The sequence below is a fragment of the Hemicordylus capensis genome, chromosome 6 (genome assembly GCF_027244095.1).
Source record: "Hemicordylus capensis ecotype Gifberg chromosome 6, rHemCap1.1.pri, whole genome shotgun sequence".
Taxonomy (NCBI): Eukaryota; Metazoa; Chordata; class Lepidosauria; order Squamata; family Cordylidae; genus Hemicordylus; species Hemicordylus capensis.
In genome coordinates, this window is record NC_069662.1 from 96087710 (window position 1) to 96107588 (window position 19879).

Consider the following 19879-nt stretch of genomic DNA (forward strand, 5'->3'; position numbering starts at 1 on the left):
ACCAAAATCGGGACAATCAAAGTGGATTCTCTAGTCATCCTTGTCCAGCCATAGAGAACTTGCCTGCTGTCTTAATGCCCATTTTATATGGTATTGGGGGAAGGGAAGACCATATTGCATTTTCATTGCCACAGACTTGGAACATATTTGAAAAATGTAGGTTTTTAGAATTGTCACTACAATTGCAGCACACTAACTTGTGTGCGTTTACGCCACAGATATTTGTCACTTAATTAATTCACAAACACCTCTATTTGCTTTATATCTCTTTTTTTAGCTGACATCTGGACGAAGAGTTATGTGTGGGAGAGCACTTGTGCTCCTGCATGGAAGGGAAGGGTGAATTTCAGCGATACTAGCTAATATTTGCTGTTGCCTTTTCATCCTGATAATGTGTCCTCAAAGGGCAGGGCACTCCTGTTAGTTGAATTGTATGACACAGTGGAAAACGAACTGGATTTCAATGGCTTAAAGCAGTGATCTTCACTATTGTTTAAGCAGATGTTTTTTCATCTCTCAACCTGGTTTCTCAGGCTGAAGTGTGGCCAGGAGCACTTTTTATTAGCTTCGGCTGATACATCAGCTGTGTCCATTTCTAGAGGCGAATGACCTTAAAACAGTGGTACATATGCTGGTAATCTCCAGACTTGACTACTGTAATGCACACTTCATGGGGCTGCCTTTGTACATAGTATGGAAACTACAATTGGTACAGAATGCAGCAGCCAGATTGGTCTCTGGGACAACACGAAGGGATCACATAATACCAGTTTTGAAAGAACTGCACTGGCTGCTGATATATTTCTGTGTGAAATACAAAGTGCTGGTTCTTACCTATAAAGCCCTTAACGGCTTAGGTCCAGGCTATTTAAGAGAGCGCCTCCTTTGTCATATACCCTCCCGCCTTTTACGATCTTCCGGAGAGGTCAGGTTATGGTTGCCACTAGCTCATTTGATGGCGACCCGTGACCGGGCTTTCTCTGTGGCTGCCCCAGGGCTCTGGAATATGCTCTCTACTGAAATAAGAACATCTTCTTCTCTGTTTTCAGGAAGAACCTCAAGACTCCCCTATTTTTGCAGGCTTTTAATTAGAATCTATTTTGATAATTTTAAAACTTTAATCTATCAGGAGCAGTTGTCTTGCAATAAGCCTATTTGGAGTGCTGGATTAGGACCGGGGAGACTCGAGTTCAAATCCCCATTCAGCCATGATACTTGCTGGGTGACTCTGAGCCAGTCACTTCAGAGGAAGAGCAGGATATTTAAAATGTAAAAAAAAGAAAAGAAATACTTTCAAATGAAAAAATATTATTTAAAATAGGGATGTGCCGAAAAGCAATTCGGCATCAATCAGCAGCAAATTCCTTTTAAAAATGAGGGCTTCCACAGCCCCTTTAACAGAGGAGAGCAGATCCACACCTGCTCTTCCTCCCACTCTCCCTGGATATCTTCACGTGCTGGTGGGGTGTCTCCCAGCTGCCCCTGCACACGACGCCAGCACGCACATGGCCACCGTGCATGCATATCATCTCACCAGTTGGGAGAGGAAAGGCAGTATGTACCAGGGCACTGGCCATTCAGTTGTCTGCCTGCTGATATTTCCAGTATGGTGTGGGGGAGGATAAGGGTCCTTGGTTCACTCCTGCCCCTGCACCCTTGCTAAAAACCCCAACTATCCATTGCCACTTTTTGTAAGTGAGAGAATCTCTGGTGATTTCAGTTTTAAGGGTATAGGGGAGCAGAGTATATTTCTGAGTGTCTTGTGTGTGAATGAACAGACTGTGTATGAAGATTCCCCCCCTAAATTAATGCTCATTAAAATGTGTGGTTGTCCACTTGCATTTGTTATAAAGGGAATGTTTTGATCATGATCTGAATAGAGTGGTTCTCTTATTGTTGCCTCTCTACTTGCTTTTAAATTTCAAGCCGTATAAATTGTTTTGAGCACTGCATGTGGAAAGTGGGATATAAATATTCTTAATGAAATACATAAATAGCTCGATAATGCAGGGATTTAATATTTTTAATACTAACACTTTTCTAAAGTTGGCATTTTTATATATAATTTTTAAATTATATTTTCTTTAAGGCATTAGATTGTGTTTGTACATTTGTTTCAGAATTCTGTGGCATGTGATGAGCTTGTCTTCAGTGTATGACTGAGAAATGAAACTATTGTTGATGAGAGAAACACTGCAGACTTGCCTCATATGTGGTTGGTTCAGTTTTATGTCGCTGTCTCTACCAGAAGCAATCTTTGTTGAGCGACACAGCTTTCTTTGAACAAAAAAGCCTTTGACGTGATTTGTTTACAGCAGCCAGTTAAGGCTGTACACAATGGGAGATTGAGAAGACAGGGTGGAAAAAAAGGCTAAACAGGAAAATGGCACATCTTTGGTTTGTAGATATGTAAATCAGATTATAATTGGGTCATGTGACCACTCCCAATTACACACAGATCTTTAGGGAATGGAAGCATGATTTTTGAACACATGCCTTGTGTTTTGATGACTGCATTAAAAGTCCCTATAGAATAATGTTGATTGGTTGTGAGCGGTGTCTTTAAAGAAAAAGTCACACAGCTAGTGGAGTGGGAGGGGGGAATCTTACTCTAACAGGGAGTATCTTATTCTAATGGAGTACATCTTTGGTTTAGCAAGAATGAGGCTGGCTGCATTGGATGGAAGGAGTTTCCTGTAAGAAGCAGGACTTCTATTTTGAAGTGGTGTAGCAGCTGTTGCTTATTGCAGTATAGAACTGCAGATCTGACTGGGTCACACAGTGCTCCGTCTTCATGCTGCACTGGATTGAGAGTGGCGCAGGCACATATAGTCATTCGGAGATTATTGTTGGATCGTTTGAAAAACCTGGTAGCTTTTCAACTGTGTAATGGCTGTCGGGGATGGTGAGTGCAATTTTTTTTTAATTGCTCACCCTGGGCTTCTGAGCACTTTAATGTTGAAACAACCTTACCGTGTTAAACATAACAAACACACGTTTGTGTTGTACCATCATTTACTTATGGCTGGTTTTTAGGTTAGAGACTTTAAATTAAGCTTCAGCGGCAGTAAAAATGTGTAAATAAAGACTAGCATTGTGCTTTTCATCTGTGTGTCCTGGGCTGCTTGTGGTTTTGTGTGGTGATGAGCAAGACATTTCATCTTGTCTGCGTATGAACAGTGAGAAAGTATCTACACTTTTCAATGAGAAGGCAGCACCTAAAGTAATTACAGAATATTTTTAAAACAAGGTTTGTTTTAAGTATCTTAAAAGTCCTTGAAATGTCAGATAGATGGCTTAGTTGGATTTTAACCTCATGTATGATATTGTGCAATGATGACAACAATCTGCATAGAGGGTTCTGTGGATCGAAAGATTAAGACAGTTTATTTTGTGTGTGTGTGAGAGAGAGGGAGAGGGAGAGATAGTGTGAAATCTTTTACTTTAAATGCTGTGGCAGTGTAACTAACTACAGATGCTGCTTTAAAAAATGGTCTAGCCTTTGTACAATTGGTTATACTATTTATCTGTCATTAATATGTGTATTAAATTGATTTATATTTAGTGACCTAGATAATTTGTTCAAGGTGCAGCAGTTTTTCGGTCAGAAATGGTGTAGTACCTAAAATGACACAGAGGTAATGTACATAGGAAGTTGCCTTGTCCCAGGCTATTGGTCCATCTAGCTCAGTATTGTCTACACTGACTGGCTGCTCTCCAGACAGATATTTCTTAGTCCTTCCTGGAGATGCCAGGGATTGAACCTGGGGTCTTCTGCATGCAAAGCATGTGCTCTACTCCTGAGCAGTGATTTCTCCTCTGTATTTCTTATAGATATTACTTATACATATATATTTGCAAAATGGAACATTCTTACATTCTTGAATCCTCAAGATGTTTGATATGTTCTAATCTGTTGGAAACTAGACTGTAGTGTAAATTTTGTTGTTTAAAACTGTTGCATAATTCTATAACATTTATGTTTCTATTACTGTATAGTTAGCATGACAATTTAAATAGTTGACTGAAAGCTTCTAAATGTGGCTTGCTTTATAACTGCATGGCAGTCTCTGTAATTTAAACTATTTTAAAAATAAGCTTTCTCAGTCTTAGTCGAACAAAAATGATATTTTTTTGGATTTTTACTGGCAACTCCAAAATTGACATCTTTTTAACATTCTTAGATTGGGTATGAACTTATTGTTGTTAAGTTACTGCAACACTTGCTGCATGGCACTTGCCATTACTACCATAAATAGCCCTTGTGTCTATTATTGCGTGTGAAAAAAGGCTATTGCTTTTAAAGGAAATGCTGTTTCTATTTTGTTAGTAATTGTTTAGGTTGTAAACATTTTACGTAGATTATATTTTAACTGAGTTTCTTTCCACACAAATGGGCATTATTTTGAATTCCTATTTTAAATCAAGATGTTTAGCTTACACCTCAGAGAAAATCTGAAGTTTAAATAATTGTATGTCTTGGTTATGGAAGGATTTATTTCAGCTTTGTGTTGGTGACTATGTCAACTAGATCATTAGCAAAAGTACTAAAATACTGTTCCAAAAGTTAACTGACACTGATGTGGAAGAGCTTTGAGTAATATCTTAGGTGTGTGTAGGATGATTGTGTAGAAGTTTCTCTTGAGTTTACTTTTTATCACATTTTTGAGGAATTCAGTATGTTGATGTTTTGTTTGCCCATTGCAAAGTTCAATGTTGCTATATAGAGTAATAGTTGAAAATAATACTCTTTTGTGAGTTACTAAATTCTTTTTCTTCTGTGGATCCACAGAAGACACGTTAAGAAACACACAATTATGCTTGTGCAATGCTTCTTTCTTTTCTCTGTAGCATGCTGGGCCCCACACCAAAGCTATTTCTGTGAGCTGGGGGACTGGCCAGAATGGTTGGGATCTGGGCTGACACAGGGAGGCTTTAGCTGGAAGGCAAAATCAGCCAAAGTCTAAATCCCCGCCCCCTGCCAATCCTTTCTAGTTCTGAGTACCCCTCTATTCACACAGGAAGCTCTTTGGATCCCAGTGCGTGTTGTTCCCCTTTTAAAAGGGAACAATGCAAAACATTTCATATGCAAAACTTTTGGTTTGGCTTTTGTTTGGTTAAATATTCATTCTTTGTTCAATGATAACTAAACATATTTTTAAGAGATGAGTAAATTTGCCTTAAGCATGCTGAGAATTGAAATGCAAGGAAGATTGTTTTGGTATACTCTTAATTGCCACACATAGCTACTGACTTCGAACATGAATCTTCATTGCAGCTACCAGGGGTGGAGCCACCATTGTGCCATACGGGTTCAAAGAACCCAGGCCGCCAATGGAAAGGGCTGCTGAATCCCACAGGAGGGCGTGGTTTGGGCTCCAGGAGAGCCCAGACAGAACTTTCCCCGCCTATGCCTGGGCTGCAGAGAGCCCCGGGCGAGATCTCTCCCCATCGTTTACAGGCAGCACTTGCTGCCTGACAACCTTTATTTCCCTTTCTCTTCCTCCAGCAAGGACTTCAAATTACATGGGGGTGGGGGATAAACATACGTGTCCTATTTTGAGAATGTGCAGTTTCTTACTTTCTAAAAATGTCTGATGTTGTAGAGATGCAGGTTTGGGTCAGTATATAAATATGTTAAATAAAGTGCATCTTCAAATCAAATTTTAGGGGTTCTGAATAAAGTTGACCGAGAATAGTTCTTGACACTGGATTTTTTTTTTTTTTTTTTTTTGGTGAGCTGTTCCTTGAAGAGGATAATGTTATATCCCTTGTTAACCAGATTAGAGCTTTCAGGCTGTAGCTACCATAATTGCTGTGTACTGCTATCATGCAGGGCACAAGATCACACTATTTTGTTTAATTTGGAGATTTAGAAGACTGTTGAAAGCTAATTAATATTCTTCTGTTTCATCAGCATGCTGTTGAAACTTAAAATAAATTGTTATTGATTTTAAAAGTGTAACAAATAGATTTGCTGAGACAAAGTTAAGATTATATTATTAAGAAAAACTAATGCTAGATTCTAAGTTAGGCTATAGCTCAGGTCAGATGGCCTTCTAAACCATATTCCTGAAATGAGCCTCAGGCCTCCCTTGTTCTGCTCAGGTTTCCTTTCCATCCCAGCTAAGTGCTAACCATTGTTTACTTTGGCAACTGAAGGCAAAATCTATGTGTTAGTGCTTGCTTTCCAAAGCATGATTGGTTGGAGGTTCTGTTTATATACTTACAAAATCTAACCAAAATTAAGATCATGGGCTTGCTTTTGAGCCAGCAAGAGTCTTCATACTTTGATGTATTTAAAATATTCTGCCTTGCTTTCTGAAAAGAGGCTTCCAATGTAGTTGCCAACTAGAGGAAAATACACAATGCAATCTATGTGAAATGTATTTTATGTACACACAAACATTTGTGTTTGTAAACATAACATCTAAAAAAGCAGTGGTGATTTTATTAAGACTTTGGGGGATGAAGACCTAAACTGTCCACTCCTCTGTCCTTAGATGTCACTGCTATGACTGTTCCATTGGTGCTCTTCAAAGATTCCATGGTGACTGGAAGAGAATAGTCTCTCTCACATATAAGTATGATATTTAGAATCAGAGCCAGGTAGTGCCAGATTATTTTTGTCCCAGGGCAGGTGGGCAATCTGCCACTCCAGATGATAGTAGTGACTGATGGATTTCACGGATACAACAATGTAAGATCTCCTCTCCTCACTTCTTAGATTTTGCTTCTGCTGCTATTATGGCTGTTTGGGCTAATTATGGAGAAACACATTACTGTGTAATAGTCACGAATTTTTCTTAAGTGTATCTTAGAACTCATGGGATGATGCATCATTCACTGTCATTGAGTATAAGTTTAACTTCTGCTAACTTGTTTTGAAATGCCAAATCAAAGGTTGATCCCATTTTGAAAGACAGAGTTTAATAGGAAAAATTGTAGACTTTTAGTGTGACCATACACAATTGCATAGCTTTGGTTCCGTCTTTCACTTCAAAATCATACACTTTGTATTCTAAAAGTCAATTGGAAAATGTTTTGCAAGAAAAAGGTAAAACTATTACAAAACATATTGGGAATTAGTCTCATATAAGAAGACCCCCGTCCTTAAACACATCACTGTTAAGATAATGTACAAACAAGTATTATTGCTTGAACATGTACATTTTTAGAGGTCAAGTTGGGTTTTTTGTTTTACTTAATACTAGCTTAACCTATCTAGAGCATCTGCGTGCTAGTACTTGACTGCTCCCGTCACCCACTGCCACAGCCCCCCTCATCTCAGAGATCTCTCCACCCTCACCTAAGCCGCACTCCTCCTCCATCCCATTGTTTCCATCCCCCTCACCCCTCTTGGTCGCTCATTCATCATTTTACTCCATCCGCCTCACCCCTCTTGGTCGTGGCTGCAGCATTGCTGGAGCCTATTTGCTAAGAAGTAGCCTCCTATCCCTAGAGACCTCACCACTCTCACCCACAGGAGCAGCAGCAGTTGACCAGGCCTTGCTTCGCTGCCACCACCGCCATGGGCGTTCATTCCCCTCAGGCTGCTGACAGGCTCAGGCCCGTCCCTTACCCCCACCTCTCTTCCGCTCTGTCTTTATTTTCTCCCTCTCCCCCCTTTGCTGACTTAACCGATCTTGATCATCTTGTTTCTTCATCTAATTCACACAGCGGCAAGCTCCTTCTCCTGAAGGGGCTCTTCACATGACCCCTCTCTTTGCAGACCCCTGCCCACTATTCTTTTAAAAATATATACTAGCAGACTAATCGCTAATCACTCCCCGCCGCTTCCCTCCTCCCTTCCTCCCCAGTCCATTCCCCGCCACTTCCCCTTCCTCCGCCCCAGTCCATTCCCCGTTGCTTCCCCATCTCCCTTCCTCCCCAGTTCGTTCTCCATCATTCCGGAGGTCCCCGTTGTCCTCCCGCCACCGGCAGGTTTCCCTCCCTGGCCATGCTTTCTCTTCCCGCTGAGCTCCCTTTCTCCCCACCATTTTCACCCGCCTGGCCATTGGCCACCTCCTCTGCCAGGGCCCGCCACCGCCTCCTCCTCACCCCACCATCTCCCTCCTCCGCCGCTCTCCCAGCCCCCAGCTACAACAGTCCCAGTTCGTTCTTTGTCCTTGGAGGCTTGCGCAGCCAATCTGCTTGCTGCGCCATCCTCCGTCCGGCCGCAGGCCTGGGCAATCCGCTTGCTGTAGAACTCTCTCTGCCTCGTATTGGAACAGGCTGCGCATGGACCATCTACTGGAATTTTATATAAAATTCTGGTATACGGTCCATGCGCAGCCTATTCCAATACGAGGCAGAGAGAGTTCTACAGCAAGCGGATTGCCCAGGCCTGCGGCCGGGCGGAGGCTGGCGCAGCAAGCGGATTGGCTGCGCAAGCCTCCAAGGACGGAGAACGAACTGGGACTGTTGTGGCTGGGGGGTGGGAGAGCGGCGGAATGATTCCTTTTCTCTACAATCAAGAACATCTTCCAACCAGTAACAGTTGCATTGCAACTGACCTTAACCATCAGTCTCCTCTTCTCTATCTACATATGGAATCCCCATTGCCCAATCACCATGGTGCTTCTGCTCTCACGGGCTCCTCCTCCCTATCTGCATATGGAATCCCCACTGCCCAATCACCATGGTGCTTCCACTCTCGAACTCTTGCAAGAGCTGCAATGCAGGATTAGCCGCGGGGTACACTTTAGAGAATTAGATAGATAGATAGATGTTGCTAGTAAACTGCTTAAGAACACTGTCTAAAGCTTTCTTCAGAGTAGGAACTCCTGCTTTCTGAAAGTTAGTCTTTTCGAAGCAGTGTGCTACATTCAGTTATCCAAATTGGTTTTATTTTTGGTGTACCAATGAAGTTGCCAATTGGTACAGTGATTGATTTGTTTCTTTCATATAGGCAACTGTCCATTTTTAAACTGCACAGAGTCCAACCATTTATTTCAATTGAATAACCAAACATTGACTATAATTCAGTACTTCTTCCAGGAGCATTTTGAAGTACTTCATCAAGAAAGTAAAATGCTCTGATAAATGTACTTTAAAGCCCTATAATCAGGGGTTCAAATGACTTTTAGGACTAAGTACTCACAGATATCAGACATCTTGCTAGCTCTTCCTGCTCTACCACTTGGGTGATGCAGCCCTTTGCTCACCATGGGCAGCTCCTGCTGCTGCCTTTAGTGTTCCTGATGCCCTTGACATTTCTTAGCAGTGGTTTTCTGGGCCTCTCAGATGTGGGGAAGGCCCCATTGCTGTTTGCAGACAAGAATGGGGGCCTTTCCCCTTCCGGGCAGCTGGAAAGCTGCTGGGAATGGACTGCATACCATCCGTACCCATTGGCTCTCCTGCCACTCAGAAGGGGAAAAGCCTCGTTCCTGTCTGCGGACCAGAATGGGCCTTTTCTGTTTTTGTGAGGCCCAGAGAGCAATTGACAAGTGAAGCAGTGGTGAAGGTGCCAGGAGTTACAGCGGGGGAGCGGTGACAAGCATTGTTCCCTGTAACAAGGTTTCCCAGATGTTGTCGACTACAACTCCCATAATCCCCAGTCAAAGACCATTGCAGCTGAGGATGTTGGGAGTTGTAGTCAACGACATCTGGGAATCCCTGTCACAGATAACCCTGGTGACAAGGGCAGCCAGTGGGAGGAGGGGACAGGTTAGTGAGGTGACCCCAGATGGTATTCATCACAAGTCACAAGTATCTGAATACCACTTATGTGCATCCCTGCCTGTAACCTCTCTATGCATCTTTGTAAAACAGAATATTAACAACATTTTAAAAGTTAAATGATCAGAAATATTGATTTAAGTCCTAGCTTTCTCTTTTCTTTGATCTTTCGTTATTGCTAAGATTGTGTTGCTGTTGCTCCTTGTGGCCAGTCATTCCTCCTTATATTGTCAAGTGCCTATTGATTTAGAAGTAAAAGAGGGCACACAAATGGACGTGGTTTCTGCGCAATAGAGAGTTCCTTATGTATGCAAAAATGCTTAAATTGGTAAATAAAAAAACTTCAAAAATGACCATATGAGCTTCCACAACCTTGATTACATTGCATAACAGAGATAAGAAAATACTAAAGTAATTCATCTCACTGTCTGAACTAATACACAGGTTTTCACTGACATCCAAAGACAGGAACTTTACTTTCTGCTATCATTTTTTTTAAGAGGTTGGGATATGCTGCTGCCTAGTTATATCTATGCTAAAATTCTGTGTCATTCTAATGTTACTATGGACAGCTTTCATTTCCATCACAGACAATGGCGCATTTAGGCACTTACCATGGGGCGGGGGGTCCGTGACCTCCTGCCTCTTGGGGGGCCAGGTGGTGGCACACATGGCGGGGGCCGGGTGGCCCAGGAGGTATTTCTTAAAAAAAAAAAAGGGCGGGGGGGGTGTCTCACAGCGGGGGAGGGGGCCTCCAAAGCACTTCAGCCTCAGGTCCGACGCCAAAAATACCTAGGTGTGCTCTTGATGGCAGGGGAGGGAAAGTGTGATGGGTCTAAAGAATGAAAAGCTGAGCAGACTGTGAGTCTAGCATTTAAGACTATTGTTGAAGGTCATTGAGCCATTGAATGGTTAAGTTGTCATTTAGTGAAGGAGCCCTCTTATATTTTTGCTGAAGATGAACATTGGGTCAGGGGGATGCATACATGCAGGTTTCAAAAAAATCCACACTATATAAAGCAGCTTACTGCAATTGTAGAGCAGCCAGTCCCAATCCTGAACGGTGCAGCCCTCATTATTCGTGGGGGTTCCGTTCTGGCCTATAACCATGGATAATGAATGAATTTTCAATGGGAATTGGTGGGTTAGGTTCCAGAGTGCAGGAAAATGACTGAAAAATCACTGAAAAAACAGGGTAAAAGCAGAAATAAGGATGGAGCACAGCACTGTACTTTGGCCACCTCTGCTCTCCCACTCGCCAGCTCCTCCAGCAATGTCCCCACTTCTCCAGTAATGCGTAATCATGATGTTTCCTCACCCCACACTGAAGTCCAGCACCCAGCAGCACAAGCCCCTTGGCCTAATTGGTTGGTAAGCTGGCCAAAGAGGCAGCACAAAATTAAATCCAGTTCGAGTAAACATACAAAGAGGAGTGTGAGAATCAAGGAAAATCAATTTTCAATGGATAATTAAAATAAATGTTTAATTTTAATGAATTTTTAATTGCAATTTAATACAGTACTATAATTATCAAAATTATTTTTATTTGAAAAGTCAATTAAATGTATTTGATGAATAACATTTCATTAAAATTAAAATCAAATTTATAAAAGTGATAATTAGCATCTTACAATGCAGTACAATGATGCAAGAGGCTCCACAGAAATGGCTCAAATAGGCTTCACACGAATGGCTCAAAAAGCTCCAGTGCAATGGTTTCTGAGGAGCACAGCCATGTAAGGGCAGAACTGAGCTGCCAAAAACTGTGGATATGTGAAGCTATGTACTGCAGATAACTAGGTTGGATATATATTGCCCAATGGCAGATATGTGAAACCACGAGTGCCGAAACCACAGATAAGTGCCGAAACTACACTATTGCTGTTCCAAAAAAGAATATAGATGCCCCCCCCCCCCCAAAGACCAGAACAAGAAACTAATGTAATAGGCTGCCAAAAATTCAAATGGATATCTTCTTCTTTATATATATTTCTCCTAGGTGTACCCGTCACTAATCCCATCTGTGGCAGCTCTTGCAAGAGTTCTGGATAGCGATGGGACATCCGGGAGGGAGGAGAATGGTGGCGGCGGCAGCTGTTTGGGGGACAAAACGCTGGCGAGAGGTGGTGCAATGGGTGTGTGGGGTGAAGAGGGTGGCCGGCTGGGAAGAAAACAGTGGCAACAGTGGTGAGTGGGTGAAGCTGGGGCGGGTGGGACAGTGTTGGAGGCGGGTGGGGAAGGAGGCGGCGGCGGCAAACTAGAGGCCGGGAGAAGCAACAGAGGGCAGGGAGGAGGAGCCTAGCCACCAAGGGGGAACAAACGGGTGGGGGGAGAACGAAATGGGGCTGAAGTGGGGGAGAGACAGGGAGAACTAGGGGAGCTGATGCTCTATGTGAGGTCACCTAGTATTAATATGATTTACATCAGAAGCGTTTCAGTGTATGTCTTCCTCAGTGACCCGCACCTTCATAAAAACATAACTTTTTTTTTAGCAGTGGTAATTAGGGATGTGCACGAAGTTTCTTCGGCATCGGCGGGGGTAGTCCTTTAAGGGCGGGGGAGGGTGCACTCACCCCTCCCGCCGCATATCCCCCGCTGGCGCTCCGTCACTTTTAAGCCCCTCGGGGCGGCAGCGTTCCTCCCTGCCGCCCCATTTTTGTCATCGGCCGGAAGAAGCAAGCGCGCGTGCGCCCGTTGCGGGCGTGCACACGCCCATCTGCCATGCAGGCGCACGATGGGTGCACGCACGGTTACTTCTTCCAGCTGATGACAAAAACGGGGCGGCAGGGAGGAACGCTGCCGCCCCGAGGGGCTTAAAAGTGACGGAGCGCCAGCGGGGGATATGCGGCGGGAGGGGTGAGTGCACCCTCCCCCGCCCTTAAAGGACTACCCCCGCCGGTGCTGAAGCACCGAAATGGCCCCCGGAGCCGAAACGTTTCAGAGGCCTCCATAATGGCCTCCGAAACGTTTCGGGCACAAACCTAGTGGTAATGATTTTATTTACAAAGAACAGCTGAAAGCCCTTGGGAGTATATTTAAAAGATAACTGTGACTCACTCTATGGCCCTTGTTACTAGATAAGAGAAGGTTACATTTTAAGTTGATGAAGATTCACTTTTTATCTTTTCTATTACAAAATCTTTTCTAGAGAGAAAAAATGGGGCCTTATAGACAGGAGGAACAGTGTACAAATGTGTGAGTCAAGATAAATCAGTAAGCTTGTGTTATTCTTTTCACTCAGTGATAAGGATAGGGATTGTGTGTGGGATCATAGCAACTTTCATATAATTTGTTTATTTGTCTACAGAAATCTGTAAAAGTGATGTTTTTATGAAGGTATGGGTCACTTAGGAAGGCATACATCGAAACACATCTGACCCATTGGAAATGACCCACTGAAAAGATTTTTACACTTGGAAAAGACTTCTTATTGCTTGGTGGAAAGGCATTTGGTCTTCATAAGGACTTTGGCTCACTGTGAGCCTACTTTGACTATTCAGGGACATTTTTGTATATATTCCTTTATGTGGTTTTGTATTGTTGTCTGCACAGGAATGTTTTAATGGTATGATTTTAAATGTGTGTAGTTCTATGTAGAAGAATCTACCTAATGGCACAGCGGGGAAATGACTTGATAATCAATCCATAGGTTGCCGGTTCGAATCCCCACTGGTTTGTTTCCCAGACTATATCGGGCAGCAGTGATATAGGAAGATGCTGAATCATACTGTGTGTGAGGAGGCAGTGGTAAACCCCTCCTGCATTCTATCAAAGTCAACCGCAGGGCTCTGTGGTCACCAGGAGTAGAAACAGACTTGATGACACACTTTATCTTTAGTTCTATGTAGAACTTGTAAATTATATTAATATATATCTATTTTCAGTTACATTCTGAATTTTTGGCAGCCTATTATTTTCTTCTGGTCTTGGGGGGCGGGGGCATCTCCCTGTATGGCACAACTGGGGATGTTTTTAGGCAGGTGGGGAAACGGAAATTCTCTGCAAGCCCCATACAGTACTACAAGGTTCCTGTTCTTTGCTGCTTGGAGTCCTGAAGTGGATCACTCATGTCAGGGCCTGGACATGGATAATTCATCTTTTTGTTGCTAATCTCCACTTGATGAAAACCAATTGCTCAGTGTCTGCAGTTGAGAACTTGAAAAGCCCCCAGTCAGCTCCAAGATTTAATTCCATCCCAAGAAAAAGCTGTATTATAGGCAAACCCACTTGTATCAATTTGGGTTGTGTTTACTCTTGTTCTAGGATTTCTACACAATTTTAAAAAAACACCGCTCTTTCAGGCTTTTTCTTGGATTTCTCTGAAAGTTCAGAAATACTCCAGCCATTAAAAACCAAGATGAGTAAAATCCTATCATATCTGACAAGCACGGGAGAGTCTCCTCAACTCCTTGCAAGGTTCTTCTTCCAAATTTACCTTCCTGCAGCAGCAGCGGAGGCCAAGAGGGGTGCAAAGGAAGGACTGTGCCTTAGGCCTTCATCCCCAATGAGCAGCCCTTTCTGCTGTAATGCAAGTTTCGGGAAGGGGCACCCAGAATGGGCTAGTTACAAGCCCAGCTGAAATGCAAAGAAATTTGGTCTTAGATAATAAAAAAACTCATTGTTTCTGAAAAAGTGCTACTTTAAAGTTGAGAATACTTGGTATCTCCATTTTTCTTACAAGATATGACACTCCCTTGACCTGTTAGGCTTTTACCCTGAAAGCACTCAAGGATTACAGTTGCTGTCTTATTTCTGGAGACAGGCTTTAGCTTAGCAGCATCTGACCTGCCTCTGTTATATGCACCAATATATCATCATATTTGTTCATCTCATCCAAACCTGCAGCCTGATATCTTCTTTAAAAAACATATACTGCTTTCATCCTGCGCTATCCGATCAAAATAAAATGTCAACTAAATTGCCTGATGGATCCTGCTGCTAGTAGCTGCTTAAATGTATACTGCTTCACATTGCAGAGAGATTACATGCAGCCATTTAGTATGTTTTGCTTTGTATGTCTAACAACCATCGCACTGTGCAGTACATTTTAAAGTAGCAACTTAAGTAGCTACATTTTAAGTAGTTACTTACATGCATAATAATCATCCATTTCCCACCTTTTAGAAACTAAGTGTTGAAGCATGTAGGAATGCTAAGGGAAATAAAAGGATAAGTAATGCATTAGGCATGTTCCTGTAACTAGTCCCCTACCCAGTGGTTTTGATGCCTGAAATCTTCATAACCCATTGTCAAAAGGAAAGTAGAGGTCTAATACATTGGTGGGAAAGGGTACAAAGCTGACTTCTCTTCTCATTTATTTGAAGATATGAATTCATCAGAATCAGCTGCTATCTCAGCATGTAAAAAGCTGCTTAGATATATACATTTCAGGGAAGGACTTGGCAAAATGATATGAGAGGGTAAATCTCCCAAACAGATGAGGTGGTAAAGCTAAAAAATGCCCTGAAGGTCTTAACTCAGAAACTGAAACACAATGAGAGAGGAAACTGGTCCTATCTTTTATTGGGTGAGGTCACTAATGCCTGATAGTGGTTTGTGACAATTGTATAGAAATCTCACATCGGAGATCAGATCTGAGATTTTATTTTATAGGAAGTAAAAAATAAAAATGGTCATCTTCCTATATAGTTGTCAAAAACTAGTAAACTATCAGGCATTGGAGACCTTGCCCAATAAAAGATGGCTGTACTTCCAGTTCAGGCATGCACGTCTGTGCACGAGGAAGCTGGCAAGACTGTTTACGTGTCATTGTACATCAGGCCTGCAACATAGGCCTCCCAGCTGTTTTTTGGACTAGAGCTCCCATGATCCCCAGCCACTGTGGCCAATAGCCAGGGATTATAGGAGTTGTAGACTAACATCTGCAAAAGTTGAGCAGTCCTGCTGTACACTGATGGGTGTGAATGAGGTGGGAAGAGTATGGCCAAAGAGCTCCTCTGACACCTTGGTGTATTGGTGATTTCAGTGGTTCAGGTACCCATTAAACTACTCCAAACGTAGAAGAGAATGGCTGGTATCCAGCCTAATGTTGCATACCCTGAAAATGTCCACACACACACACACACACACACACACACACACCAACAACAGGACAAGGGTAATTTTTAAAGCTCTCCCCTTTGTAGTTGCCTTTGCCTCCCAAATATTCCTGAAGGGTCCCACAACCCCCAGGCATATTCTTCTGGAGGCACAGTAGGCTGCAGGAGGAAGGGGAGAGCAGCAAAAATGGCCCTTCCCCTGTTGTGCTTGTGAAATGCTTTTCAGGGCATGCAGTGTTGATCTGGATACCAGCCACTACTCTTGCATCCCTTACGAAACCAGAATTTGTCAGTCAGCTGGAGTGTTAGGATCTCTGCTACTCCTCTCTGGTGGTGTTGTCTTGGCTTTGCATTAGTCCTTTATGCTGCACTTAACTATTGAAAGCTATATTGAATATAGGTTTAGAGGCATGGGAGTATTAAACCTCCACAGAAATGTTTAAAGTGTAAATCCATAATATTGCCCGAGTCAGCCTCAAATGGCTTGATTGTAGAAAAGGTGATTAACCTTTTTTAATTCTTTATTGTTTCTGATAACCATATCCTAATGCCTTTTCTTAAATAAAAAGCCTTAAATCAGTTTTCACATCCACATCATTTCACTTCATGAATGCCCTTTTATCGGTTGTTCTTCCTGAGGTGTAAAAGTTAATATGACTAAAGAGAACCTGTAATAGCTTGCTTGAGGTGTGGGTAATATATCCCTGCATTATTTAACACAGTCAAACTGTTTGGTGTGAACACAGCTTTAAAGAACATCCTAATATTAAAGCTTTTATAGAGGAGTGACTGAGTCTATTCAAATATGAGTTGTTAGCTCCTAGAATTAAAGATATTTGTGGGTGTGAAAATGCCTGCACTTTGAGTCTGTTTCTTGGATTGCTCAAACATATACAGTGCTAAAATGCTTACTAAGCAAAAGAATTTGATAGTCTTTTATGCTATGTCCCCTAAAAAAGTTTGAATTGGGGGAAAATGCACTCTATAGTGCACTCTATTTCAGAACCCTGTCCTATCTGCTAGCTTTGCAATAGTGGCTACTCAGAACTGAGGGAGTTTGTCAGCAATGAATGGTGTGCATCTCATTTAGCACTTCCTATAGTCGAGTCAGTTTAGGTCAATTTTTTTTTTAGGGGGGTGGGCAGGGGATTCCAGTTTTGAAAACTGGTATGACTCTCAAACTGTTGCTCCAACAGGAAAATATAAAATATACAAAATTACACTGCATCAAATTCTCTATAAATATATGTTGTTCAATGAAGATTTCAACCAGTGGTTTTGCCGTAAAGTGAAGGTTTCTGTGGAATGCTACTTCATGGCGAATTCACCATCCACTTTTTGGCTGTAGCCCACTCATATGAACTTTTCCTGAAAACCAAGCTTAAAAATAATTAAAGGTAAAGTGTGCCGTCGAGTCGGTGTTGACTCCTGGCAACCACAGAGCCCTGTGGTTGTCTTTGGTAGACTACAGGAGAGGTTTAGGAGCATGAAATTTACTGTCAGCTGCAGGGGGGGAGGTGTGGTTCCCACTTCTTCCTTTGCTATGTAATTAAAGAAACACATGGAGGACAGAGTTCATGCAGTTTGTGAAACATGCCTCCTACACATACATTTCCACACCACTCAAGAGACAGAGTACCAATGTATTTTGAGTGCTTATGAGACTAATGCTTACAAGAACACCCAGCATTCTGTGGGTGTCCCCTTCCCCCCACCCTACCAACTTCACAACGCCTGGCCCAATATGAACCAAATCGGGTGCAGCTGTAGGGACACATAGGGATGCCCTAATGGCATGGTGTTTGATGATGTCATCCACTCCAATTCAAAATGGTGGCCACGTGAACGTCTGAAGCACAAGTGGGCTAATTTGTGGAATGCCTAACCTATTTGAACCAAATTGGGTTCAGTTGCAGTGAGTGACACACAGGGACACCTCAATGGCATAATGATGACATCCACCCTGATCCAAGAGGGCGGATGCATGAACATTTGAGGCGCAAGAGATCTAACTTGTAGACCTAGATTTGCATCAAATTTAGTCCAGATATAGAGACAGTAAATGGAAAGTAGGCTGATAAGTTCTTACTAGAACTTGTTTTAATGTGGTATTCCCATTAGGCCTAATCTACAAGCTGCAATTTAGAAAAATCTTACTTTCTTCACAGCTTGGTTTGTACTGGGTGTATCAAATTCATAACTTTGCTCAGAGACATCACTTTCATTTGTATCAGAATGTTGAAGTCAATGGCATGTTGGACTTTGCTACTTCGTTTTTAGTTGTAAATGACTGGAAATGTGTGGTTGTGTCAAGGCTAGGTTTTAGAGGTACACAGAAGGACCCCAAAAATGGCATAGTGAGTGTGGCTAGTAACACATTCTCAGAGTCTACCTGTTCAACACACTCTCTGACATTCCTCTTCCGTAAGCAAGTCCTGAAGTTTTCCTTGAACACATCAATGTTTGTTTGGTCATGTCAAACCAAATTCCTCCCCAAAACATGTTTGTCCTCCTGATAGTGAAATATCACAACTCCTCTTTGTCCATTTTTATCACAAGGTTTAACATGTCTTGCAAGTCCTGTTGGCATGCTTTTGAGTATGTGAAGTGGCCATTGGGGTGAACATATGGAATTATGTTTTGCACACAATGAATATGTAGGTCCAATTGCCCATTCTTTCTGCTTTCAAAATAGTAACCATACAAAAATATTGAATCCACAGTTTTGCAGTAGCACTTACGCTTTCCAAGGTTTGCAGTTGCTCTTTGAATTTTTCTGCAATCCTTCAAGGGGAAGCGGGACTTCCACTGCAATTTATTATATTAATTCTCCTGGGTGGGCCTTGGAATGTGCGTCCCAGAGCCCAGCTGATTGGCTGGGCGGCAGACGCGCCTGATTGGCTGAGGCGCACCCAGGAGGATTGGTTGCCATGGTGGCAGCCCGGTCGTGGAGGCCAGAGGTGGCGGTCCTGGCCCCGCCATGGAGGCAAGGCCAGGAGGGGGGAAAGAAAGTGTGTGTGTGTGTGGGGGAAATGGCAGTGGGGAGTAGAGGTGGCTGGGCCCGGAAGCAGAGACTGCGGCAGAAGGGAGGGAGAGGTAACCACCGGCCCCAAATTGCACACAGATGCTCTGTGCGGGGTCGGCTAGTAATGAAGAATTTCCTGAGTTGTCTTACAATCTTCAAAGGTTGGATGTTCATCCTCTAACATAATAATTGCAAGTGCTGTGTGAACCAGAAAGTGACCCCTTATGTCCTTTGCAAAAGCAGGGCCTTTCAATGTTTTGTCAGTTTTCATGGGTGTTCAAGATCTCCTTCAATCCACTTCTTCCCATGATGCAACCAATTTAGCCAACGAAAGACATCGGAAGATCAAAACTATCAAGTCTAACCACAACTTTTGATAAGGATGGGTCTTCACTGCACATGGAAATGTCTTGAGCTTTTATATACAAAGGTTGATCAAATGTCATGAAGCAAGTTTTCAGGTTCAGCTCGGCATGTCTTTAAGTTGCTAATTGCAATGCTGTATACACAGCATCATAACTGCTTGGTGGAAAGTCAACAAATGGTAAAAGTACATGAGCCATCTTCAGTCACTTGAAACTAAAAACAAAGAAGTTTAACATTATCATTGGCTTTCAACAATGTGATTTGTAAAGTTATGAATTGGATACTTCCAGTACAAACCAAGCTGTGATTAAATTAAGATTTTTTCTAAATTACAGCTTGTAGATTAGGCCTGACTGGGATACATTTTTTTAAAACACAGCCTTTGAGGGAGTCTGTACTAGTGTTTTTCACAAAGGTGTTTGCCCCTCACAAACATGACCTCCCTTTTGGGGGTCTTAGAACTATGAAGCTTTATGTGGCACATTCTGACTTTTCACAAGTACTTGGAAATTGTTTCTATCATATCTCCTGGCCTTTCTCCAAGGACCTCCAGAGAAGAGTATCATAAAACATTTTTCAATAATATTCAGGAGTGTTCCATGACAACTGATAGTAATTGTTTATTGAATTCTGATGTTTGTCAGTTACTAGTCCTTTTGGAAGCAAAAAATTTAAGGGCTTTTGCTATACAGTAGTCCCAGTGACTTGGATGTGAGATGCTGTAAAGGAGAGGTCATTGAGAGTCTCA

At 42.5% G+C, this 19879-nt stretch overlaps 1 protein-coding gene across 34 annotated transcripts in view; it reads left to right on the plus strand.

Annotated features, from left to right (window-relative positions):
• The window catches only part of CLASP2 (cytoplasmic linker associated protein 2), a 193847-nt gene that overhangs the window by 53631 nt on the left and 120337 nt on the right, over positions 1-19879 (plus strand). Inside the window, exon 1 of one of the 34 annotated variants that reach the window (XM_053263389.1) lies at positions 2661-2905. The exons of the other annotated variants lie outside the window; for them this stretch is intronic. Coding sequence (XP_053119364.1) covers positions 2890-2905 — 16 coding nt within the window. The 5' untranslated portion in view covers positions 2661-2889. Of the gene's footprint in view, positions 1-2660; positions 2906-19879 lie in introns of those variants that run through there. 34 annotated transcript variants of the gene reach the window in all.